The 26,385-nt window shown below is 41.5% G+C and overlaps 1 protein-coding gene across 20 annotated transcripts in view; it reads left to right on the forward strand.

Moving 5' to 3' along the window:
- Positions 1–18,650, forward strand: part of TRMT9B (tRNA methyltransferase 9B (putative)) — a 63,275-nt gene extending 44,625 nt beyond the window's left edge. For 19 of the 20 annotated variants that reach the window (XM_064272862.1, XM_064272859.1, XM_064272851.1 and 16 more), the window contains 3 exons: positions 492–646; positions 6,222–6,395; positions 11,383–18,650. In XM_064272862.1, the coding sequence (XP_064128932.1) occupies positions 493–646; positions 6,222–6,395; positions 11,383–12,407 (1,353 nt within the window). In that variant the 5' untranslated portion in view covers position 492 and the 3' untranslated portion in view covers positions 12,408–18,650. Of the gene's footprint in view, positions 1–491; positions 647–6,221; positions 6,396–11,382 lie in introns of those variants that run through there. The other variant, XM_023551155.2, reaches the window with a different exon arrangement.
- The last annotated feature ends 7,735 nt before the right edge of the window (positions 18,651–26,385 follow it).

Consider the following 26,385-nt stretch of genomic DNA (forward strand, 5'->3'; position numbering starts at 1 on the left):
TATTCCTTTCCCCTTTTCATATTTGCAGAAAAACTTACAATGGTTATTACTTCATTGCCAAACCATTATTTTCTGAACCTTATTTCATGGGTAAAAAGTAAGCATTTACTAGCTTTTGGGCTACTGTGATGATGTTACAGTGAAGGTAGTGTTCTTTGCAGCTTGTAAGGAAATGTAAGAACAGCACAGCTTTTGCAGTTGTACCTGTACACAGTTGCCATGAGTCAACGCCAGCGCATGATGTGTGTCAGAGTAGAACTCTGCGCCACAGAGTTTTCCAAGACTAATATTTTGGGAGTAAATTGCTACGCCTTTCTTCTGAGGTGCCTCTGGGAGGACTGGAACCGTCAACCTTTCTTGCTTTAACATTGTGTACCACACACAGGGACTTGGCAGTTGTAGGTGCCCAGTTTGGGGAAGTCTGCACTATCCCTCAGCCATCTGGTGCATGCCGTGACCTGCTTTCCTTGGGTTGGCCCTCTTTTCCCCAGGATGGATCATGAAGCGGCCCAGCTGGAGAAGCAGCATGTACACCAGGTGTACGAGAACACCGCAGCTTACCTCAGCGACCTGCAGAGCAAAGCCTGGCCTCGTGTCCGCCAGTTCCTCCAGGAGCAGAGGCCAGGGAGCCTCATTGCTGACATAGGTAACCCAGGGTCCTGCCCCAGGGTGGAAAATATAGTCCATCTTGCCTTTCCTTTTCAGATTCAGTTTTCATTTCAATTCTAAGAAGAAGACTGAAATTGTATCCTTGGCACCCCGGTGCCTAGAACACTCACGTTATAGCAGAAATACTTATTGTCAAGGTAGCTAGGAGAAAGGTTCCCCAAATCTACATTTAGACAGTGGTGATCTTTTCAGAGCCTCTGTGCATACCCCTTCCACCAAAATGACCTGACATTGACTGAAAAGCTCAGGACTGAAGTGACCACTTGTGAAGTGGCCCTTTTTAAATGTAGAGACATTCACGTTTGTAAATACAACGTTTTGCACTGGTGGCCCACCTTGAGTGGTTCTCAAGGTTTCTACAGAAGAGCCAGAATTATGGGATCATGGAAGAGGTCCTATACCTGAAATTGATTTCATAGATCCTTTCCCTTAATGGTTCTGTAGGCCTTTTATACTTAGATCATATCTTTATACTTAGATCATATCTTCATTTTAGATCATATCTTCATAACCACTGATTAGCCTAGTGGACTTTGGCTCAGTATCTTTCTGACCTGAGAAGTGGTAAGCCACAGCTCAGTAGATCTAAGACTAAGATTTAAGACGTGCCACAGAGCCCTGATGGCACAGTGGTTAAGAGCTCGGCTGCTAACCAAAAAATTGGCAGTTTGAATCCACCAGCTACTCCTTGGAAACCCTATGAGGCAGTTCTACTCTGTCCTATAGGGCTGCTATGAGTCAGAACTGACCTGATGGCACCTAACAATATAACATTTGGAGCCCTGGTGGCAGAGTGGATAAGTGTTCTGCTAACTAAAAGGTGAGCAGTTCAAATCCACCAACTGCTCCTTGGAAACCCTATGGGGCAGTTCTCCTCTGTCCTGTAGGGTTGCTATGAGTCTAAATTGACTCGACAGCAACAGGTTTGGTGTGTATGTGTTTTTTTTTAAGAACAACAACAATATAGATTTATAGTGAAAATTGTGTTTCAACCTTCCCAGATAAGGCATTTCCCCCTAAAACTGCTTTCTAAAAATTTCTAGCATTTATAATCATAAACCTGTACTTACAAATTCTGCCTAGTTTGACATTCACTCTAAATACTGGTAAGAGAAACATGTACGAGCCAGGGCTTTGGGCTTGTTAAAGGCAGTGGAAGCAGTGGGAAATTTAGAAAAAGGCTGTATGTCACATAGAAATTGAGAGTTTTTGAAAACAATCTCTATCATGTCAATTTTTTAAAAAAATGATTCTGGTTTCAGAGGAAGCAGTGAGTTTGGAACTCTTACCACCTACCGTTCACGCAAAGTACTGGAAACTTAAACTCAATGGGAGCAAGGGGATTGTTTAATAGCTTCAGGACAACGCCATAGATATATGAAAATCCTTATCATCCTCGTTATCGTCATCATGAGAGTTAATTTTGCATACCCGACATCAAAATAAATTCCACATGAAGCAGAGGTTTTAAGTAGAAGAAAATGAAATCATCAAAGCCCTAGAAGACAATTACGTTATTTTAAAAATAGTCTCAGAGGCACGAGGACTCTCTCTGTGTCTAACACCAAAACATCCAGAAATGATAAAAGGTTGATATCTTTGACCACATAAAAATTAAAAAATCTACAAGGCAAAAATCTAGACAAATATATAAACAAAGTGAAAACACTAAAACAAGCTAAGCAAAAATACCTGTAAGACATTTAGTGTGTAACTTGTAGTTAACTAAAATTTTATTAAGCATGTCTCCCCATTCCCGAAGCAAGCTCTTTTGTGATAATGGCTCATGGACGGAAATTAAGTGTGGACAGCAGATATCAGGGACTAAGTGAGCAAAAACTATAATCTAATGAAAAGAATTTTAGTTATTGTTATGGGTTAAAGTGTGTCCCCCCCCAAATGTGTGTCAACTTGGCTAGGCCATGATTCCCAGTGTTTTGTGGTTGTCCACCATTTTGTCAACTGATGTGATTCTCCTGTGTGTTGTAAATCGTATCTCCATGATGTTAATGAGATGGGATTAGTGGCAGTTATGTTAACGAGGTAGGACTCAATACTCCCCTTTCGTATTTCTGTTGTCATAGCACTAGGTAACTAAGACAGTTATCCAAAGGCAGCAGGTATGCCAAAGTACCCTCAGGAAATACTTTGACCTGGCCAGTAAGATTGAGTCTGTTAGACAATGCTCGGATGGCATTCTGTGGCTTGAGATCTTTCCTTGGATCGCTTAGAAAGGCGAGAAAAACCAGAGCGAAATTCTTTTTTGAGTGAGACTTTTTTTTACCTTTTTATTGTAAGTCACAGACAAATGTCCTAACAGGACTGATAATTTTGTTTATGTATATATATAATAAAAATTACCTTTTCAATAATTAAGATTCAGTTTGCCTCTTAACTCTTATTACTCGGAGCTCTGAGGTCAGATTTAATATGGTAGATTATTCTCTAATTACTGTTCCCTCACTGAGTCAGTAAAAATATAAACCACTACTGTGTGGCAGCCACTGTGCCTGCAGAGTGAAATACATGCCTTCATCTCTGGCCTCAAGAAACGTATATAAAGTAGGAAACACATAGGTTATACTCTTCTCTTTCTCACCAGAAAAGCAAATTCTCTTTCGGTTAAGATCTCGCCAAAGGACTCCCAAGGAGGTGGGAGGAGTGAAAAAAAAAGTAGTTGTTTTTGCAAACTTCAGAGAAAACAGTCAGATTAACCTAGTTGTTTTCAACAAATACTTGCCCACAGTGGACTGAAGCGTTTTACTGAATCAAGGCAGCGATCTGTTTTCGTCTTTAGCGTGGTGTGGTACAGAACACAAAACAGAGGCGCGTGTAAACATGCACTTCCTTTTATTTCTCTTTAGCTCCTCGCAAGGTTGTCATTTAATGAGATTCTGTGAAGAAGCCTGATTGTTACGCTGGAGCTTGCTGTGGCGTCGTACATGTTCCGGTTTACTTCTTCACACTTAAGATAATGGGGTGACTAGGCCTGGCAATAGTCTTCATTTCCTCATTAGGATAAAATCTTCCCTTTCTAGCATTGCTATATGTGCACTTATAAAATGGCTAATTGCATCATACTTGGGAGTTCCACTACTGCCCTTGAGAGTGAATGCCATTAGAAATGAATGTGGGATAAATCAAATGTGCCAGGGGCGCTGGAGATATTTCAGGAGCTGTTTAGATTTGAAGAGACCTCCGTTTCCTCATTATTGTCAGTTGCTGTCTTAGTTGTCTAGTGCTGCTGTAACAGAAATACCACAAGGGGGTGGCTTTAATAAGAGAAATTTATCCTCTTACAGTCTAGGAGGATAAAAGTCGAAATTCAGGATGCCAGCTCCAGAAGAAGGCTTTCTCTCTGTTGGCTCTGAAGGAAGGCCCTTGTCATCAATCTTTCCCTGCTCTGGGAGTTTCTCAGTGCAGGAACCCCAGATCCAAAAGACACACTATCCTCCTGGCTCTTCTTTCTTGGTGGTATGAGGTCTCAGTGTCTCTCTGCTCACTTCTCTCATATCTCAAAAGAGATTGGCTTAAGACATAACCTAATCTTGTACATTGAATCCTGCCTCATTAACATAACTGCTGTTAATCCCATCTCATTAACATCATAGAGGTAGGATTGACAACACATAGGAAAATCACATCAGATGACAAAATGGTGGGCAATCACACAATACTGGGAATCACGGCCTGGCCAAATTGATACATATATTTTTGGGGACACAGTCCAATCCATGACACTCTCCGAACAGTTCCTTCTAGCTTTACTGGTCTATGAACTTGTTTTTATTAGTATCTTTGAAGTTTCTCTTCCATTTCTCTAAATGTAATCCCTGAGCCAATAAAAAAAGCAAAGAAAAAAAATTGTGAGGTTATTTTTCTTAATGTATGACTATCATCTCTGAAATACATAGGATTTTAATTTCAAAATACTTTGTGAATGATATTTTCCCCATGATTGCCCTCAAATAGTGGGTATTCTTTCTCCACGAGCATCATCAGGAACAGTGGCTATTTGATCTAAAATGTTTCCAAGAACCCAATCATTTACACTGAAATAATAATGTTGGAATTTTTTAACACGCAGACTCTCCACTGTCTCAGCTGGCACCAGTGAGCCTTAATTATGCTTTTAGTGTCTTTGTATAACTTTGAAAAGTACCTATTAAGAGAAGTTGTTAAAGAGTGTTGTGATGTATTTCAGAAGTAGCAAACTAATTATCTTTAAATAGCTGTAGATTTTTGAGGCAGAAAAATATATAGCTTATACCTGTAGATATAAAAATCTCTGATTGATATATTTTTTAATATTTCTGGAAAGGAATTAGATGGTATGTCTGTGCTAGAATGTAATACAAGGTGCTGGATGAAAGCTTTGTTTCCAGATGGCTATTCATTCACTAGTGTTTTTACCTTCTTCATCGATAATATCAGTAAGATCTGTGTCTTACTTACCTAATGCTGCTATAACAGAAATACCACAAGAGGATGGCTTTAACAGAAATTGATTCTCTCACAGTTTAGAAGGCTAGAAGTCTGAATTCAGGGAGATATTTCTAGCGGAAGACTTTCTGTCTCTGTCAGCTCTGGGGAAAGGTCCTTGTCATCAATCTTCCCCTGCTCTAGAAGCTTCTCAATGCAGGAACCCCAGGTCCAAAGGACCTGCTCCACTCCTGGCACTTCTTACGTGGTGACATGAGGTCCTTCTCCTCTTTGCTCAATTCTCTTTTATATCTCAAAAGAGATTGACTCAAGATACAACTTAATCCGTAGATTGAGTCCTGCCTCATTAATATAACTGCCTCTAATCCTGGCTCATTAACGTCCTAGAGGTTAGGATATACAACACAAAGGAAATTACATGAGGTCACACAATGGAGGACAAACCGCACAATACTGGGAATCATGGCCTAGCCAATTGGACACACATTTTGGGGGAACACAATTCAATCCGTAACAATCTGGTTGATCTAAATCTTTGAGCCACATAAATCCTGACTCATGGGGTCTCTGTCACTGGAAAGTAAATGTCAAAAAAATGGTCTACTTAAGAAAAAAAGAGCTCTCTGTCACAGTAGTACGTGGAGTTAAGACGTCATTTAAAACTCAGCAGTTACATGGATTGAATGATAAGTTGTTAAAAATTCTTTTTTTTCATTGAAATTCAAATAAAAAAAACTTGAAAAGGATATTTTAGTCTAAAATTATTTACATCCATGGAAAAGCTGTTGACGATGTTTTGTTTTATATAGCCAACAAGTGGTAAGAATGTCTGGAAATAAATGCTGTAACCTATATGCATACATTACGAAATACGTGTGTGAAGGTAACTGATGTTAAGAGACTGCACTGTCTCTGGGATATGAGGGAGCTATCGTGTCCTGCTGCGGGCCAGCTAAGATGTTTTGGTTGTGAACGTCTGATACTATGTTGTGCTCTGTCTTGGTTAGTTAATAGAAACTTACTTAAGTTCTTTGTTATAAGACAAACTAACTGACTTTTCTTCCACCACCTGTTAAGAACAACATGTAACACAGGTGTTTCTCTTACAGGTTGTGGGACTGGAAAGTATCTTAAAGTGAACAGCCAGGTATATACGCTGGGCTGTGACTACTGTAGGCCATTGGTAGAGATTGCCCGGAACAGAGGATGTGAAGTCATGGTATGTGACAACCTTAATCTCCCCTTTAGGGATCAGGGCTTCGATGCCATCATCTCCATAGGAGGTAAGGCAGCCTGGTCACACGTTCACACTTCACCATGAGAATAATGTAACATGGTTGAGGCCACTCTCATGATTCAACACCCATTCTGTGTAGAAAGGTCTACATCATTCATTTTATATAATTAAAAAATATATATTTCAACTGGTTGGATGATTTAGCTAATAACAGACGCACTTGTGCTACGTATGATTTTTTAAGTAGTTAAATCTTCGGTGTCATTGTATACTTTGTTTTGGTTGTTGTTCTAATAAAACTTTATTTGCATAATGGGGAAGTGACCTGGATTTGGCCCATAGGCTGTGGTCTCCCAAACCCTGGTCTGCTGTTTGCTGTTGTTGTTAGTTGCCATTGAGTCAATTCTAACTCATTTCAGCCCCATGTGTGTGGAGTAGAACTGCTCATATTGTATGCTTTTTGATGATTCCTTCCAATTTCTTTTACTTATGAGTAAGCAAGTATTAGAGAGGGATTTTATGCCCTGAAAGCAGTACTTTGTTATATTGAAAAGAAGCCAGATTCTTCCAACGTGAAGTAGATTTTCAGGAGTCATATTACCCTTTCAGGCTACAAGAGTGCCCTTTATTAACAGAGCATTGTAGGACTCGCCTGCTGAATGTGACGCAGAGAATGTGTCATCCAATCTGCCATTCACTGGCACTCAAGCCACCGGAGAAGATGGGGCCCACCTGGTCCCAGATTGTGCTGTTTTCATAATGCCACTCGGCTCCCTTCCTGCCAGAAAGTGTTCATGAATCTCGGGAAATGTGCTCTTCACCTTCTCCCAGTAAATGTGCCCATAAAATACCCAGGCCCCCCAAAATGAAAAGACACACCAAAAATCCTTGTCTAAAATACACACAGGTAAGACTCGTTTTACCTGATACGTGTCTCCCTGAAGCCCAGTGTGTTAATCACATTTAAGTATGCTGGAGAAAGTTTCCATTTAAGGGAATCCTGTGGCAAGTCCTTTTCCACAACAAAAAACACTTGTCGAAGCAGTGTCTGCTCCAATACATTTAAAAAAATTAATCTATTTTCACACAACAAACTCCATTAAAACAAGGTGATTTTATATAAAACTACTATTCATGATACAAATACAGAATAAGACTGTTTCCTCTCTCCTGAAACAGACAGGAGGTTGATTTTTTCAACATTAGCTGGAGATTGTACTTTTTATGTAGGAAGTGGGGGCAGACCTGTAACCCATAATCTTGGAGCTAGTTAGGACTGACAGGGAGTGGTTGCCACGGACACCTGCTCTATGACAGCCCTACTGGGTTGCAGTTGAAACTGTTGGGTCCATTTTGGTTGGAGCAGTAAGAGGAGAGAGTCTTGTTGAACTAAGTGACACAGTACAACGTGTGGACCCCTTAGCAGAAAGAAAGGGTTCGGCTTGGCCTTTCGCCCTGAATAACTAGAACTGGGAGAGAGAGAAGTGCTATCTCTGCTCCACTTTTGTTCACATTAGTTTTAGGCTCTTCGAGGCTAAGGACAGCCAGGCAGTGGGGCTAAGCCACTGGTAGGGGCTGTGGATAGTGTTCCACCATGCCTTCTGGGAGGTGCTCCCTGTTAGCATCACTGGTAGGGACTGTGGATAGTGTTCCACCACGCCTTCTGGGAGGTGCTCCCTGTTAGCATCACTGGTAGGGACTGTGGATAGTGTTCCACCACGCCTTCTGGGAGGTGCTCCCTGTACGCCTAGCTAAGTCCTCCTCCACCGGGTGCAGCTGAAATCTCATGCCTCGTCCTCAGTGGAAGTAGAGCACACCCGGTTACCATCTTCTAATTAAAAATGCTTCCTTAATGGACACATAACCCACGATTTTATGAGCTGTAACTATAAATTAACACAGCGTGGTAATTATCAGCCCAGGCTTCTCATTTAGAACTCTATTATGAGGAATTTCAATAGACTCTTCTCTCTTCTGCCCACAGAGGTTTACTTCCCCGATTACAGGTGTACATGTCAGCACTTCTTCCTTAACATAAAGAAATGTATTTTTTGCTTTCCAGGTCTTCTAGTAATAGTAATGTGAGAGGTAAATATCATACCTGTTTATACATTCAGTATGTTTTACTGGAAACCCTGGTGGTGTATTGGTTAAGAACTACGGCTGCTAACCAAAAGGTCGGCAGTTCGAATCCATCAGGCGCTCCTTGGAAACTCTATGGAGCAGTTCTACTCCGTCCTATATGGTCCCTATGAGTCGGAATTGACTCGACAGCAACAGGTTTGGGTTTGTTTCTTTTTTTTTGGTATGTTTTACTAACAGATTAGAAAATGAAACGCCCTTTCTACTTACTTTTAGAATAGTCTGGAAAAGTTGTAGGGAAATTTGACAATATATTAAGATAGTGTGAGTTAACTATACCTTTTTTGCTAGAGGTTCTCTACCGGGGTGACGTTGCTCCTCAGGAGATATTTGAGAATGTCTGGAGGTTGTCATAACTGTGGGGGAGTGCCACTGACCCCCCACAAAGAGTAATTAAGTAGCGGGAAATGTCAGTAGTACCCACGCTGTGAATGTGAAACCCTGCTTTATGCTAAACCCATAGATTCTGACTGAGATGGCTTATAGTTAGGGAGACAAGACAAACACACTTGAATTGTTGAATAATAAATATATCATAAAATATAAAGATTCTTAAGAGGACTTTAAAGTCAATCTTGTATAACTTTCCATCTGATTCTGGAATCCAATAATTGAATTCAGCCTACTTATTTTCTGGGCTCTCTGCAGGAAAACATTGCTATAGGATACATAGAGTGTTATATTTTTGCCTTTAAATTGCAATTATGGTTTCTCAACAAAAGGAGACATCTTTTGAATCTTTTAAAAAGTCGACATAGTTTCCTGACATTGACAAGTCATATAAATGCATCCCTTAGTCTTTGTTTTAGTTCTATTCACAGCGTTTCTTTATAGAACATGTCTATATATGCATATTAATATTTTATATATAATGAATAAATATTTGTAAACCCTTTTTTTCTTTTTCAATAACATTTTACTTAAAGGTAGTTATTATTACATGTTAAATATAAACATAAAAGAAATTCACATATTTTCTGGGTAGAATTATGGAATCTCAAATATTGGTGAATTGATGCATAATAAATGCTTAATAAATGAATATCAAGACTTTCTGCCTTAAAACAAAACAACCACCACAAAATCTTTTGTAAGCCCTATATGGTACAAATGGTTAACACACTCAGCTGCTAACCAAAAGGTTGGAGGTTTGGGCCCATCCAGAGGCACCTCAGAAGAAAGGCCTGGCAATCTACTTCTGAAAAAATAAAATATTGAAAGCCCTGCGGAGCACAGTTCTACTCTTGACACACATGAATTGACACCATGATAACTGTTTGTCTTGTTTTTGTTTAAATAGAAACTGAAATGAAATTATTGTATTAAAATAGTCCTGTTTTAAAGATTTCTTTCTTTTATGTCAAAAAAAAAAAAAAAAAAAAAGATTTGGGGAACATACCCATAGAAGTTCACAGTGAATTAGGTGTAAATTGTGGGAGATATTAATGAAGACTCAGATTTAGACATGAACTTTGGGTGTCTCTATCAGTCCCGTCCCTGCTCCCTCTTCCTCCCGGTAACTCAGTGACCAAGTCCCTGCTTCTAGAAATATATACTTTAATTTAACCACTCTAAAGGGCTCTTTCCTTGGAGGCAAAAACAAAACAAAAAGTAAAAACAGTCTGAGGCCTAGTGAGATAAAATGGTTGGTCAAAAGTCCCAAGTCTGGTTACCGATGGATCTAGTAGCAAACACACTGGGTCCTGTTCTGCTAACACATTTGCCCCGTGTGCCTCCAGCTTTCTTACGTTGTGTGTGGTAGAGCCATCATGGTGAGACTGGAGGTGCTGTCTCTCTCCCTCTCTATCCTCACTCCTCCCATCTGAACAGGAGTGTTCAGATTTTGCCTGGGGCTAATTTCCTACCTGAGATATGTGGTAGGCACTTGTGTGGAAAAACAACTGGATGTTTTCCCTTGACATAGTGCTTGGTTAAAGCCCCCCAGGAGCTAACAGATCAGCACTTTCCATATATAGATGGATAAAAACATGCCCTGGTGGTGTAGTGGTTAAGTGCTACAGCTGCTAACCAAGAGATCGGCAGTTCGAATCCGCCAATCGCTCGGGCAGTTCTGCTCTGTCCTATAGGGTCGCTATGAGTCGGAATCGACTCGATGGCAGTGGGTTTGGTTTTTAAGGACATGCTTAAGACTAAGTGAAGGCAGTTCCGCTGGAATCTCACGCTGACTGTCGCCATTGGAAGTAAAATGATGACCAGTCTGTTTGTTTTTAAAAATATACCCATTTTATATTATATTAAAATTAAAAAAAAAATTGTAAGCAATCATTCGGACTCTTGTTGGGCTGGTTATCTTTGCATCGTCTAAACAGAAAAGCAATCTTTAACACTTTTCTCTACTTCTGTTTACTTTATTAGTTTTATTAATGCTGACCAGTGTCAGAATCAACTGGACAGCAATGGGCAGGGTAGTAGCAGTATTAATCCCTGTGTGCTTTAGAAGTACCTGTTACTCATTGGAACAATAAATTAGTTCATAGAGTTCTACCAGGAAACATTTGCCGAACTTAGGGATCCCTTTAAAATTATATTAATTCACAGTGGTCATCCTTCTGGTTAATAAAATTCATAGAATTTTGGAACTGGAAGAGATCTTATGGATTCTTTATTCTAGGCTTCTTATTTATAGACGAAGAAACTTAAAACTATAGAACTTAAATAATTTGCCCAAGAGCCCCTGTCTAATAAGTAGATGAGCCAAAGCTGACAGTTGTGTCTTTCCAAAAGCTAGGCTATTTGTACCATTGCCCTATCCTGCGGGAAATAAGATTTTGCTACATGTAAACATTTCATCACCGTTAGACAGACAATACTAGTATATAAATGCGTATGTTGTGTGTATGCACATTGAGGCTCGTTTTCTTCTTTTTCAGTCATACATCATTTCTCTACCAAACAAAGAAGAATCAGAGCAATAAAAGAAATGGCTAGGGTCTTAGTGCCCGGGGGCCAGTTGATGATCTATGTCTGGGCTATGGAACAAAAGAACCGTCACTTTGAGAAGCAAGATGTGCTTGTTCCATGGAACAGGGCCTTGTGCTCCCAGGTCTTCTCAGAATCCAGCCAGTCTGGGAGAAAGAGGCCATGTGGACAGGCAGAAATGAGCCTTCCCTACTCTCCTCCTTGCTTGGAGTGTGGTTTTTCTGTTTGTTTTAAAGAGAGGTGCAATTCAAAACAGTCCCACAGCACGGACCACTGCATGGCTAGAACCTGCTGTGGAAATATTTCTCAGGAAGGTGAGGAAGAAAATGGATTCTATAACACATTAGGAAAATCTTTTCGTTCCTGGTTTTTCTCCAGATCTTTGGATGAATCAGCTCTGAGGAAGCAAACTGAAAGAGTAAGACCCTCACAAAACACAGAAGGTTGGGCCAGTAGCACCATCTCAGTTCAACCTTCCAGACATGCTAGTTTAGACTTAGGTCACCAAGCGCCATTTTCAATGAAAGAGCAAAATTTGGATGAGGATGTGTTTGTGGAAACTTCTTCCCAGAAAAACGTGCAGTGGCTGAGGGCACCACGCACACTGAAGCATTTACATGGAGACCATCAAGGAGAACTGAGGAGAAACGGAAACGGTCGTTTTCTGGACGGCACCAACGCCAGTGAGAATTGTGTGGGTGCAGGTAGCTTAGAAGAAGGTAGCTCTTCTGCTAGTAAAATATTGAGAAAGGTTTCTACAGTTGATTCCACAGATTCCATTCCAGATGCCACAATTCCTGTGGGAGCAGAGCAGCAGGCCACTTTGGATCCCAGGTCCTTCATGCGCTACTACCATGTGTTTCGAGAAGGCGAACTCTATGACCTGCTCAAGGACAACGTGTCAGAGCTGCACATACTGAGCTCCGGGAACGATCATGGCAACTGGTGCGTTGTTGCAGAGAAGAAGGAAAACTGATTGGTTGGGTCATTTTAGACTACTCCTCCAAAAGGCCAACCACGTTCTTTGTATTCGACTTAGCATCCAGTTTTATTATTTTTTTCTCCTATTTATGTTTTGGTCTGTAAAGACTATGAATTGATCATCTTTTTAATCTTTGGGTAAGCATAGTACCTGACATCGAAAGCATTCAATAAAAGGTATATGTGGCCAAATATTCATAAATGTTCAATCTGAAGAGACAGTTATAAGATGTTCATCAGTATGGTTTGGATTTTCTTTTCCCCTAAAAGATGAAATTCGTGTAAGAATGTGTTGTTTTCCAGTATTATACATTGATTTTAAAAGATTCTGTTTTTAAAAATATATCTTTAAAATACGGCATTTTTATAAAGTAGGGGAGTAATTTCTGTTTCTCTGGTTATAATTTAGATTGTTGTGCAAGATAACAGGTAAGCCCGTTCTACTGCACGATTGTAAATATTGTTGTTAGGTGCCATTCGGTCAGTTCCCACTGATAGCAACCCTATGAACAACAGAACAAAACACTGCCCTGTCCTGCGTCATCCATAATCACTGCTATGTTTGAGCCCATTGTTGTTGCCACTGTGTCAATCCACCTCGTTGAGAGTCTTCCTCTTTTTGGCTGACACTCTACTTTACCAAGTATCATGTCCTTTTCCAGGGACTGGTCCCTCCTGACAACATGTCCAACATGCTTCCAAGGAGCATTCCGGTGTACTTCTTCCAAGACAGATTTGTTCATTCTTCTGGCAGTCCGTAGTATATTCACTATTCTTTGACAACACCATAATTCAAAGGCATCAATTCTTCTTTGGTCTTCCTTATTCACTGTCCAGCTTTCACATCCATATGAGGTGATTGAAAACACCATGGCTCAGGTCAGATGCACCTGTCCTCAAAGTGACATCTTTGCAGAGCAGATTTGCTCAATGCAATGTGTCGTTTGATTTCTTGACTGCTGCTTCCATGGGCACTGATTGTGGATCCAATTAAAATCCTTGACAACGTCAATCTTTTCTTCATTTATCATGATGTTGCTTACTGATCCGGTTGTGAGGATTTTTGTTTTCTTTACGTTGAGTTGTAATCCATACTGAAGGCTGTGATCTTTGATCTTCATCAGTAGGTGCTTCCAGTCCTCTTCACTTTTCAGCAAGCCAGGCTGTGTCATCTGCATAGCTCAGGTTGTTAATGAGCTTTCCTCCAATCCTGATGTCCTGTTCTTCTTCATATAGTCCACCTTCTCAGATTATTTGCTCAACATACAGAATGAATAGGTATGGTGAAAGGATACAACCCTGATGCACACCTTTCTTAATTTTAAACCTTGCAGTACCCCTTTGTTCTGTTGGAACAACTGCCTCTTGGTCTATGTACAGGTTTTGTATGTGCACAATTAAGTGTTCTGGAATTCCCATTCTTTGCAACGTTATCCATGATTTGTCATAATTCCTACGGTCAAATGCCTTTGCCTAGTCAATGAAACCCAGGTAAACATTTTTCTGGTATCCTCTGCCTTCAGCCAAGATCCATCTGACATCAGCAATGATATCCCGTATTCCAAGTTCATGTGACTATACCATATGATAAATCATTTTTGATGCCAAGTCCTTGCTTCTACTAAAGTCTTCAGAAAAGTGAGAGGCTGTGGAAAGAGACAATAACACAAGAAGTATTACAAGGATTTTTATAAATGACAAGCGACATCATTTCAAGATAAGTAAATAAGGTTTTCAGTGTTGGCATGTGGAGAGTGGAATATGTGCGTAGCAAGAGTTGATGCAAGTACCTAAGTGATATTTTCCCAACTTATTAGAAGTGTGAATTTCCAGTTAAAAGACCACATATGATTAATGAGGAGTTTTTGAGCTGGAATGATGCTTTTCTTATGAATTAAAGAGGTATTTATGAAATGAGAATCTCACTGAAGCACTGTTATTTTGGCCTTGAGACTTGTTAAGGTCCACAATATTTGACCTTGGTGGTGGTTTGAATGGGATTTGCTCTTAGATTCTTAAAAATGAAATGCAGGCATTTATTTTATATAAAGCAACCATATTTTATCAGTTATATTAAGGATTTAGATAGAAACACCTCCTACTATTAAAAGATTGAATTTCTGCCTCTTTATAGACAAATGACTAGTTGTCATAGAATCAATCCCAAGTCATGGCAACCCTATGTGTGTCAAAGTAGAACTCTGCTCCGTGGAATTTTCATTGGCTCATTTTTTGGAAGTAGATCACCGGGCCTCTCTTGTGAGGCACCTCTGGGTGGACTTGAACCTCCAGTCTTTTGGTTAGCGGCTGAGCACATTTGGTCATGTAGCGGGTCAGTGAAAATGAGGGAAATACCCAGTGAGATGAATTGACATAACAGCCACAACAATGGGCTCAAACATACGAACGATCATGAAGATGGTGCAGGACCAAGCAACGTTTCATTGTTAGGCATAAGGTCATCATGAGTGGACCTAATTCGACAGCAACTAACAACAGCAATGGCATAGACAAATGAGTAGACTGGGCGTTGGGTGGTCACTGCATCTGTTTGGATTTAACCATGGATCTGTTTCAGTCTTTGCCGTAGGCAGAGATAGAATTAGAATAAAACAAACTGGAAAACTTGGAGAAGCTGAAATAGGCTGACCTAGGCAGATGGTCTCAAGTAATTCCTTAGTAAGGAGAAAATCAATTATTTGACAAAAGGTTTTTTACCGTATGGACTACTAGATGAAAATCCAATTTTTGTTTTATTTTGCCACTAAAATTAACTCAATTAGCTAAAACTTAATTTATTTTGTATTTTTTTTCAGTGGTGGTGCTCAAACTTAAAACAATGATGCTACTTTCAAAGAAGTTTGAAAGATTATTTTAAATGTGTATCTGAAAATTATTGTTGTGTGTAACTTTTGTGGCCTTCAAATAAGAGTGCATCATCACCTTGGTTGATGGAGTTGTCTGATGGAAATGATACACGTGATTTCTATTATTCAATGCACATTTTGTATTAGAGGAACAACAAGAAAAGAGATGGAAAGGAGAGCAGATTAAAAATTTAGTGGGTCTTCCATTGCTTACGTCAGGACATTAAACCTTGAGAATGAGTGGTTTTCTTGATGGAAGGGAAGGCTTCTCAGAGTGGAGATGCTCTTACAATTAGGGTTTGATGGCCTATTTTATGAGTGGATTTTCCCTCCCTCCAAATCCTGTTGTCACATGTATTTTGAATCCTAGTCTTGCTGCCAGAAATCTGTTTGAGATCATGTCTTTCTGGGGTAGCCTACCATTTAGAGGTCACGCCATAGAATTCAGTTTATTAAACTGTGCTAGAATAGCTTTTGAGCTAACCTCAATGAGCAACCTCTTAAACACACACACTATATGAAAGGGTTCTGTAGACTGGTTCTTGGGAGAAAAAACATTTTCATGGAATTTTGATAGGGCTGTAAATAAAACACCACTAATAACTGCATTCTTTTGTTCTGCGTCTGCTGAGCCCAAGAATTCTAGGTATCCTTCTGTTGTTTTGTATGCAAATATTTTACTGCAAACATTTACCTCCATAGTTGGGAAACCCTCTTGAGGTGGATTAATGTGAAAAGCACTCTTAAAATTGCCTTCTGCTTTTGGATTAAAAAAAAAAATCCATTGAAGAGCTAAATCATGTAAATAGGCTGACAATTTCCAAACCTGGCTCACCTTTAGGATGGTCCTCAGAAGGAAATCCAAGTCATAAGTGAATATAAATGTGTACAGACTGTGAGTGTTACGTCAACCTCAGCTTGCCTGATTATAGATGTTCTGATTTTTCCCGTTCGATTTTAAAACTTAGACTCTGTTATTATTACTGAATCAAAGAGTATCTTTTTGTTTCTGTCTCCTGGACTTACTGGCCTCGGGGCAAAGTCCCACTATCTGAAGTGGAGAGGGGCATTAGGAACATGGTTGCAGGGTCCTGAAAAACTCTGGCTGGCTTATTGCTGGCTCACTGGCCTCTGGGAGGAATTCCTTGTATACGGCCACACATCTGGGGCAAAGTGCTTGAACGTGGACTAAGGAAGCAGCCAACATTACCTTAGAATGGGAGCCATGCAGGAGACCTATCTAAATTACCATTTTTTCAGTAGGTAGTACTGCGGTGAAAAGACACGAGCTTAAACCATCTGCACAAATGTCTTGGCTGATCATATTGGTTTGTTCCTCCCTTCTCATCACGCATACCTGAGCAGGAGCATATTAATTCCTGCGTCTAATTTGCCCTTTTATTCCTTCCCAAATTCTAGATGTCAAGAATTTCTCTGTGACCCTCAATTGTAAGAGCAAAAATTGGTGGTAATGCCAGAGAGAAAATAATCCAAATGTAAATCGATAGAAAGAGTTTGGAGCCCTGGTGGCACAGTGGTTAAGAGCTCAGGCTGCTAACCAAGAGATTGGCAGTTGGAATCCACCGGCCGCTCCTTGGAAACCCTATGGGGCAGTTCTACTGTGTCCTGTAGGGTTGCTATGAGCCGGAATCGACTCAACAGCAATGGGTTAGAATCATTAATGTGTTTGTTTAATGGCCACAAAAAGAAGTACTGAAGGATTTTTAAAAACATATGTAAATGTGTTTGGAGAAGAACAGAAGAGCTAACCTTAATAGTTGTTGAACTTGGTAGGGGAGGGTACTCCTAAAAAATGAGCTGTGAGCTCCCAGTTTGAGAGGGAGGGGAAATGAAGACTTACCACCAGCCAAGCAGCTGCAGTCTAGGGAGAACATAATAGGGCAGGACCGAGCTTCTTTCATTTTATGTAGAAAACTTGACATCATCATCATAATAGTGACTATTCTAAATATCTCGTATTTATTATTTTATTTGTAATTCTCACCACAGCCCTCTGAGGTGAGTATACTTATTGTTCCCATTTTGCAGATGAGGAAAACTGAGGCAGAAAGAAATTAATTAAATTGTCCAAGATCACACTCTAGTAAGGGGCAGAACTGAGTTAAACCTGGGGATGTTGCTCTGAACCTGTGCTCTTAACCACAACACCGTATACTCCTGCCCACGGGGTCCCAGTACTGACACATTGTAGAACAGCCTTTCAAGGTAACTATGATTAGCCCCTTTACAAATTAGCTTTGGTGTGGTTAAGCAAAGAGTACATAGCTAGACAATAATTGGGTAGTAAACACTTATATCAAGGAGTACTAGTGGCAAAGTGTTCCTTCATGTAAAACCCGTTGCCATCAAGTTGATTCCAACTCCTAGCGACCTTATAAGAGTTGAACTGCCCCACAGGGCTTCCAAGGAGCAGCTGGTGGATTTGAACTGCTGACCTTTTGGTGAGCAGCCCAGCTCTTAACTACTACACCACCAGGGCCCCAGATCTGACTTAAGAGAGTGGTTAAGTACTCCGCTGCTCACCAAAATGTGGGTAATTCGAACTCGCCAGCAGCTCCACGGGAGAAGGATGTGCCAGTCTGCTTCCGTGAAGTTACAGCCTTTGAAACCCTATAGGGCATTCTACTTTGTATCTGAGTCAGAATGGAGCCTTGATGGCTCAGTGGTTAAGAGCTATGGCTGCTAACCAAAAGGTCAGCAGTTCAAACCCCCCAGGTGCTCCTTGGAAACCCTATGGGGTAGTTCTACTCTGTCCTATAGGGTCACTAGGAGTTAGAATCGGCTCGAAGACAAGGCCGTAAATCTTTATGGAAGCAGGCTGCCACATCTTTCTCCAGAGGAGCAGCTGGTGGATTCTAACTGCTGACCTTTTGGTTACCAGCCGGGTGCTTTAATCACGGTGCCACCAGGGTCCCATGATATGCCAAAAAAAAAAAAAAAAGCCAGATGTATAAAATATAAACCAATGAATATCGAGTGTGTTGAGTGTGCACAGAATATTAGCTGACCTAAAAGTGCCAAGCTTGAACATTTTTCATATTCCTTGTATACGTATTATCAAGTTATATAGCATAGTTTGAGAAGAGCAATATGTATATAAAAACCCTCTTGGAGAATCACAATGCATATTAGCATAATTAAGGCCCAACCTAAAGTAGACCTGGACTTAATCTAACTGAATTTGCCCTAGACATACTGGTTAAGAGCTTGGCTGTTAACCAAAAGGTCATCAGTTCAAATCCACCACCAGCTCCATGGAAACCAAATGAGGCAGTTCTGCTCTGTCCTGTAGGGTTGCTGTGAGTCGGAATCAACCTGATGGCTACAGGTTTTTTTTTTTTTTTTTTTAAGCACAAGCATCCTGTGGAACACATTTCAGAAAATAACACTCCTTATAGAATAAAATACAAACTCCTTAGTATGGCACTCGGGCCCTTCATAATTTGACTCTAAATTATTTTCAACCTCACCTCCTGCAATTTCACCCTATTTTTTGTGTTGTACAATCTGCTATTTTCAGCAATGCTTTCACTGGAAAATACATCCCGACAAGTAATTATCACATATATATACGTGGATTTTGAATGCCATAATTGCAGTCTTTCTCCAAAGGAAAATGCACACAGCAGGTTTGGTTCCATCAGGGGCACTTGAGATAAGTCTCACACACACCCATCCAACAGGTGGCAGAGCCAGGAGAGTGTAAGGGAATTACAGGCCCCAGACCAGAGTGCTCGACTCCCCTTATCCCAGACTTAAGCTAAAATTATGGCTCTTGTTTTGATGTTATAAACTCCGTAACTGCAACCTCAGTTATCTACAAATGCAGACTGGGAACACTTCAATTTGGAGAACACAAACAGAAACCTAAGAGAGCTAATCAAAGAGAAATCAAACCCAACCAAACCCACTGCCGTCGAGTCGAGCCAATTCCGACTCCTAGCGATCCTACAGGACAGAGCAGAACTGTCCCATAGGGTTTCCAAGGAGCGGCTGGTGAATTCGAACTGTCCCCCTTTCAGTCAGCAGCCTGAGATCTTAACCACTGCACCACCAGGGCTCCCCCAAAAGAACAGAGCCTTGAAAACCCCATGGGGCAATTCTACCGTGTTCTATAAGGTCTCTAGGAGTCGGAATCAACTCGATGGCAGTGAGTTTTGGAATAATATATTTTATCCAGTGGAACATTTATTTTTCTCTGGGTATTATCTCCACAGAGAAGGGACTGTGGGTCACGGAGATATTCTGTAGCTGATGTAACTGAGTATTGAATTCCCTGAGTGATACTTTTATTTAGGCTCACCCAGCAGGGAATTTGGTTGAATGACAGGCATTCCTCTTATGAGCTAATCATACCACGTCCATTAGATTTGCTGATAACCCAGGCAGAGGGACTCCATTAGTGAAGACTGCTTTTCCGCTCTGTTATTTACACAGAGTGCTGGCAGTATTTAGGGCTGACTAATACCAAGTGGCATTTCTGAGACACTCTAAATATATATGTGAAAGCTGTCCCCATTTCTTCAGATGTTCTCGTAAATATGTATGTATGTAAATATATATATTCCTAGATGGCTAGTGTTTGTTGTCATTAGTAACCAAGAAAAAGTAGCTCTCTTGTACGCTTGTGAAAACATGAAATTAGAAATGGCCATAGAAATGTATTTCGTGGTATAGATTTTTGTTCGTTTCAGAGAAATTTAAAGATAATTGTAAGATGTTGTACCTCTTCTGGTGTTCACATGTGTATTTGTATCAAAAGTGCAAAAAGTTTCTTTTTTTCTACAATATCCAGTTATTTTAGCCCTTCCCAGAGGAAGCTGGCAATAGTTTTAAAAGCGCAAATTGATGTAAAATATCTGGACTGCTGGAATAATTTGACAATATTTTATTTGTATTAACCAGTGACAGTTAAGGTCATTTTGTAATGAGTATTATTACAAACAGTCTAATTTTCATGCTTATGAAATATATTAGATTCTGTGTATTTAAGCTGTGTTTCAGTGTACTGTATTTAAATGGTACTGGATATACAAACTTTTCATCTCTGCTCTGAGTGTGACAGGCGTTCGTATCCTGTATCAATTCAGAAGGTCAGCACTCGTCTGAATTGAAAAGAACTGGGCAAGTTTGTGTTTGACTTGTCTTTCTCAAAGGAAACCAATGTGACTAATAAAAGATTAAGCCTCTAGCGTGTTAATTAAAAAAAAAAAATTGTTGGCTAAAAAAAGATATATTTTAAGATTAATAAAGATATATGAGACAATCCGAAAGTGTGTTATGTGAAAATATAGTACTAAAGTTGAAAGCATATCATTTTTTATGTAGCTTGGAATTTAAGCGTGTTTATTCCCGTTGGGGTCCCTGGATGCTACAAACTGTTAAAAGGTTGGAGGTTCCAGCATACCCAAAAGCACCTTGAAAGAAAAGTCTGGCAATCTACGTTAGAAAAATCCCTTACTGGCTCTCAGTCCCAGTGCTGTTGAGCAGATGCCAAGTCCTAGCGGCCCTATAGCACAGAGCAGAACTGCCCCATAAGGTTTCCAAGGCTGTAATCTTTACAGAAGCAGACTGCCACATCTTTTTTCTGCGGAGAAAAACCAGTCATTGAAAACCTTATGGAGCACAGGTCTGACACACCTGGGGTCTCTACGAGTAAAAACTCACTCCTCAGCAACTGTTTTTCGGTTTTATTTTTTCATGTTGTTGTTCCTTTTATCGACCTGCTCCATCTTCAGGTTGTCAGATCACCCTTCTTGCGGGGGCTTTGAAGTGAGGAAGGATTTGCACCAGCTCGGCTATGTCTCTAATGTGGCTCGGAGGGATGCAGCTGAGCTGCAGATGGTACCCTGGTTTCCTGGAACTTTGACTGCCTCCCACCCCCTCCCCGGTGATGTAAGAATTTACTCCATTTCCCTGGGAGCCTGTTTGCCCCTCGGAGTGGCTGCTTAAGAGATATAAGTGGAAAATTACCGATAACAAATGAAATATGCTGTCTGCCAATCTTCTGGCAGGAGTGAGTGAGACGTCAGTCATAGGCTCTCTTCTATTTGGCAGAAATAGCTCTCAGATTAAAAATACCGCTGGTTCTCATCCTTAGAAGCGGTCGCTTCTTTGGTCCTCGTACTTCACTGTGTGAAATATCTAAGCATTTATTCAGCTTAAAAACTATACACTGAGCAGATTTTTTAAAGAGGTTTTTACAGTTTTCTTAGCGGTTGAAATCAAAAGAAAACTCAAATTACCTGCAAGCGTTCGGCTGCTAACTAAAAGGTCGGCAGTTCAAATCCACCAGTCGCTACTTGGAGACCTATAGGTCAGTTCTACTCTGTCTTACAGGGTTGCAATGAGTTGGAATTATGGGTCGCTATGAGTTGGAATCGACTCGATGGCACTGGGTTTGTTTTTGGTTTTCTATGAGTTGGAATGGACTCCATGGCAATGGGTTTGTTTTGCCAATGGGTTTCATGACCCACCCAGTCCCCTGAGGGAAGACACAGGAGATACTTCCCATAAAGGTGCACGTGTATGCAGCCCCAGATTCTTCGGAAATGTCTGAGCTGCCAGAGACCCTCCGCAGCCTCAACTCCACCACCACCATTTTCCAGGTGAGGACTCAAAGAGGGAGAGACTCTCCCAAAGTGAGAACCAGATCTGCTCACTGCAGTGCTTTTCCTATTGCCCCTCAGGGTTTGTATTCCCGCAGGCAGCTGCTGCCCTTTGCACGTACCCAGAGCTCAATCATATTACAGGCCCCAGTTCAAGGGCCAACTTTAGGGAAATCACCCTGATCTCACCACCCTACATGGTCTTCTTCACCTTCCTACAGCCCTTTTCATCCATATATTTCACAGAACGACCCTCTATACTGTACTTGCCTCTGGTAGTTAAAAGCCTTCCTGCATCATTCATGATTTGTTCCCTCAAGTCGCCACAATTTAAAAAAGAACAAAAAAGAGGGATACTTGACAAGGGACTCTTGAAGCTCCGGTCTCACTTTCCTCCTTGGTATATTTCTCCTCTGTTTCACCCCTTGCCCTGGCCGCCAGGAACAAACCCGCATTTACCATTTTAGAAGACCCTATTCTCCATGGAAAGTAGCCCCGATGGTGCAATGGTTAAGCGCTCAGCTACTAATCGAAAGGTTGGAGAGTCAAACTTACCAGCAGCTCTAAAGGAGAGAGATGTGGCAACCTGTCTCTGTAAAGATTAAAAGCCAAAAAACCAAACCTGTTGTTGTTAATTCCGACTCATAGTGACCCTATAAGACAGAGTAGAGCTGCCCCATAGGGTTTCCAAGGAACAGCTGGTGGATTTGAACCACTGACCTTTTGGTTATTAGCTATAGCTCTTTACAACTACACCATTAGAAATCTCTGTAAAGATTACAGCCTTGGAAACCCTGTGGGGCAGTGCTACTCTGTCCTATGGGGTCACTATGGGTCGGAATCGACTCAACGGTAATGGGTTTGGATTTTTGGTTTTAGGTTCCTTAGGTCTAAACCTCCTTTCATTTTTCTCTAAGACTTCAGACGCGAAGAGCAAGTGTTCAGTTATTTGTCAGGTTTTTGAGTACAGGAAAAAAAAAAAACCTGATGATGTGTATTGCCCCTCAGTTAATTCCTTAAGGATCAAAATGGAAATCACCAGTGGCCAATATTTAAACATCAGTCACTGGCTTTTCTCTCTCTCTCTCTTAAATGAAAGTGATCATAGTGCTTGGCTATGTATCAAATGAGGGGCATGATGCTACCAGTTGCTGTCAATTCGACTGTGCTCCGTAGAGTTTTCAATGGCTGATTTTTCAGAAGGAGGTCACCAGGCCTTTCTTCCAAGGGGCTTCTGGGTGAACTTGAACCTCCAACCTTTGGGTTAGCAGCTGAGAGTGTTAACTATTTGCACCACCCAGGATTGAGATAAAAAGGGAAATCCTCCCTCACCCATACGCCACGCCTGAAAAATCAGGGTAGCTGGGCCTCTTGTCTGAGCTCTCTTGAACCAGAGGAGAACCAACAGCGCACCATGAAGTCAGCCGCACCCACACCTTTGACAGCCCGGGGCTTTTAAAGGGTTTTTAGACGCAGACTGTGGTGTTGAGTGGGAGGCTGGAACAGCTCCACTAGTAGGGAGCCACTTGGGGCAGTGAGCTGGGCCCCATGGATCCAGTGCCCAAGGAGTGGAAGGAGCCTGAATGCAGATAGCCCAGGATCCTGAGCCTGGGCCTGCAGAGATTACTGTGCCTGGCCTTGGCGTGAAGTCAGTGGAGCTGCCACCTTCAACGTCCCAGCTAGGAGGAAGCACTTTGATGGGCCTTGTTCCTTAGCTGGGTAGGAGACCACTTCCCCATTCCCGCGAGGTGGGGGGCTGCCAGTGGTCACCCTCATCAGAGGCAACTTAAAGTGTCTCATCAAAAGAAACGCAGTCGGACACCCACAGTTCCATGAAACAAGACAACTCTGTGAAGATGGTAGGGAGCCCCAGCCCAATCCCACAAGCCTCTGTTTTCCTACCAGGGAACACCAGTATGAGCGTTGAAGTGACTTGCACACCTCACTCAGGTAGAGCTCATTTGCTCCAGAGAGTGTTGAGCCCTCTTCTTGAAGAAACCTTCACCCATGCCATCTGGTGAGGCCCGAGCCTTTTTAAGGTGATCTGCAGAGAGCTTGTGGTTTTTTTTTTTTTTTTTTTCCCTCACTGCTATAATGTGTTGAAATTAAAACAAATGGAGTACTTGCTCCCAGAAAGACACTGAAAATCCAGGAAACGGCATCTGTTTCTCTATCACCTTAAAGATGGCAACTTAAGAGCTCTATGTTTTCTTGTATTTTGTGTTGAACAACTCCCGTGTGCAAGGGACTTTTCTAGGCACTGTTGGAGATTTCTTGGGAATAAGCTGCAGTCCCCGGTCCTAGAGAAATAAAAACTAGCAGAATAGATCCAATGTGAACAGCTCTGACTTCCTGAAATATTCTTCTGCTTTCCACTTGGTCTGGCTAAATCATGCTTCTATCTCTGCTTAAATGTACCTTTCTCTTGCATGCTTTTGGTGCCCCATCTCTAAATCAAGGAGCCCTGGTGGTGCAGTGGTTAAGTGCTATGGCTGCTAACCAAAAGATCAGCAGTTCAAATCCCCCAGCTGCTCCTTGGAAACTCTATGGGGCAGTTCTACTCTGTCATATAGGGTCACTATGAGTCGGAATTGACTGGACAGCAATGGGTTTGGTTTTTTGATCCCTAACCCAGAACAGAGACCAGGTTCTGTTCCCACTATCTGTTCCCCAAGCTCTGTGTCGTCTCCCTTTTGAAACTCATCACACATATTTATTTCCTCTGCATATCTTTTTTCTACCAGAGTATACAAGTCACGAGGTCGGGGACCCAGTCAGCCTCTCACTGCGGTATCCCACAGTGACTAACCAGTGCACCTCCATGGGAATGCTCAGGAATGTGTTAAATGTGCAGTTCACACTCAGGATGCAAGGGGTGCCCAGAGGAAGTTATGGAGAACCGTGGGCCCCCAGATGGAGAGACAACGGTTCTTTCTCAAAAAGCAGGTGACATGAGGCTGGACCTCAGAGGAGAGTGGACTGTTGATGGCCGGGGAGGCAGGGCACTTGGACGATGGCAAAGAGGCAGAGAAGCACAGAGTACGTGGATGACAACGATGATGACAATGACATTTATCACATGGGCTCCATGTTCCACAGACGTTCACAGTCATAGTTTCATTTCCTCCTTACACCAGCACTGAATGGTAGGTATCACTGAGCCTCGTTGACAGGTGTGGAGTGTAGGGCTTGAAAAGTTTAGGCTACTTGCCAAAGTCAAAACACTGGAGAGTGAAGGGGCTCAGGTTTGTTCTGCCCATTTCGTCGTGGGAAGGTGGGTTTCATGTGGAAGGGGAAGAGGTGAGAAAACTGGAGCAGGGTCTTACAGTGTGACTGTCCAAACCTTGAAAGCTACACTAAGGAATTTATACTCGAACCTATGCTAGAGAGCTTTTGAAGGTTTTTGAGCAGAGTTTCTGTAAAGATTACTCTGGAGCAGAATGAAGGGTGATGCTGGAGGCAAGGCTGAGATTCAAGGCAGCCTACAGCAGTCCTTGGGAGGCACAAACGGTTAAGCCCCCAATTGGTAGCCCCAAATTTGGATGTTTGAACCCACCTAGAGGAGCCTTGTAAGCCAGGCCTTGTGATCTCCTTCCAAAAGGTCACAACACTGAAAACCCTATGGAGCGGTTCTGCTCTGCACACGTGGGGTTGTGATGAGTCAGAACTGACTCAATGGCAACAAATAACAACATAGAAGACCCCGTGGAGGACCCGAGACGACAGGTTTAGAGATGAAAACAAGATATATGCAGAGCTAAGGTAGAATGGGGCTGCCAGGAATCAACTCGATGGCAACTTTTTTTTTTTTTTTTTTTTTGTAACAGAATCTGAATGGAGAGTCAGGAAAATAAAAAGGAAAAAATGGCTCCCAAGTTCACACCTGTCTGCCTGGGAAATGTGATTCCCTAACAAACAAGCGCCCAGAAGAGGCTGAATTCCTCACGATGAAATGTGGAACTAGGCTGCCCCCTTCTGGAACGTAATAGCCTACTACTGAAATCGCCCCTGGAAGCAGCAGTCAAGAAATCAAAGCACGTATTGCATTTTTTTTTATTGCATTAAGCAAATCTGCTGCAAAAGACCTCTTTCAAGTGTTAAAAAACAAAGATGTCACTTTGAGGACTAAGGTGAGCCTGACCCAAGCCATGATATTTTCAATCGCCTCATATACGTGTGAAAGCTAGACAGTGAATAAGAAGACTAAAGAAGAATTGATGCCTTTGAATTATGGTGTTGACGAAGACTGCCAGAAGAACGACAAATCTGTCTTGGAAAAAGTACAACTAGATTGCTCCTTAGAAGCAAGGATGGTGAGACTTCATCTCACGTACTTCGGACACGTTATCAGGAGGCTCCGGTCCCTGGAGAAGGACATCATGCTTGGTAAAGTGGAGAGTCAGAGAAAAAGAGGAAGACCCTCAACGAGATGGATTGATACAGTGGCTGCAACAATGGGCTCAAACATGACGATTGT

Source organism: Loxodonta africana, chromosome 19 (assembly GCF_030014295.1).
Source record: "Loxodonta africana isolate mLoxAfr1 chromosome 19, mLoxAfr1.hap2, whole genome shotgun sequence".
Taxonomy (NCBI): domain Eukaryota; kingdom Metazoa; phylum Chordata; class Mammalia; order Proboscidea; family Elephantidae; genus Loxodonta; species Loxodonta africana.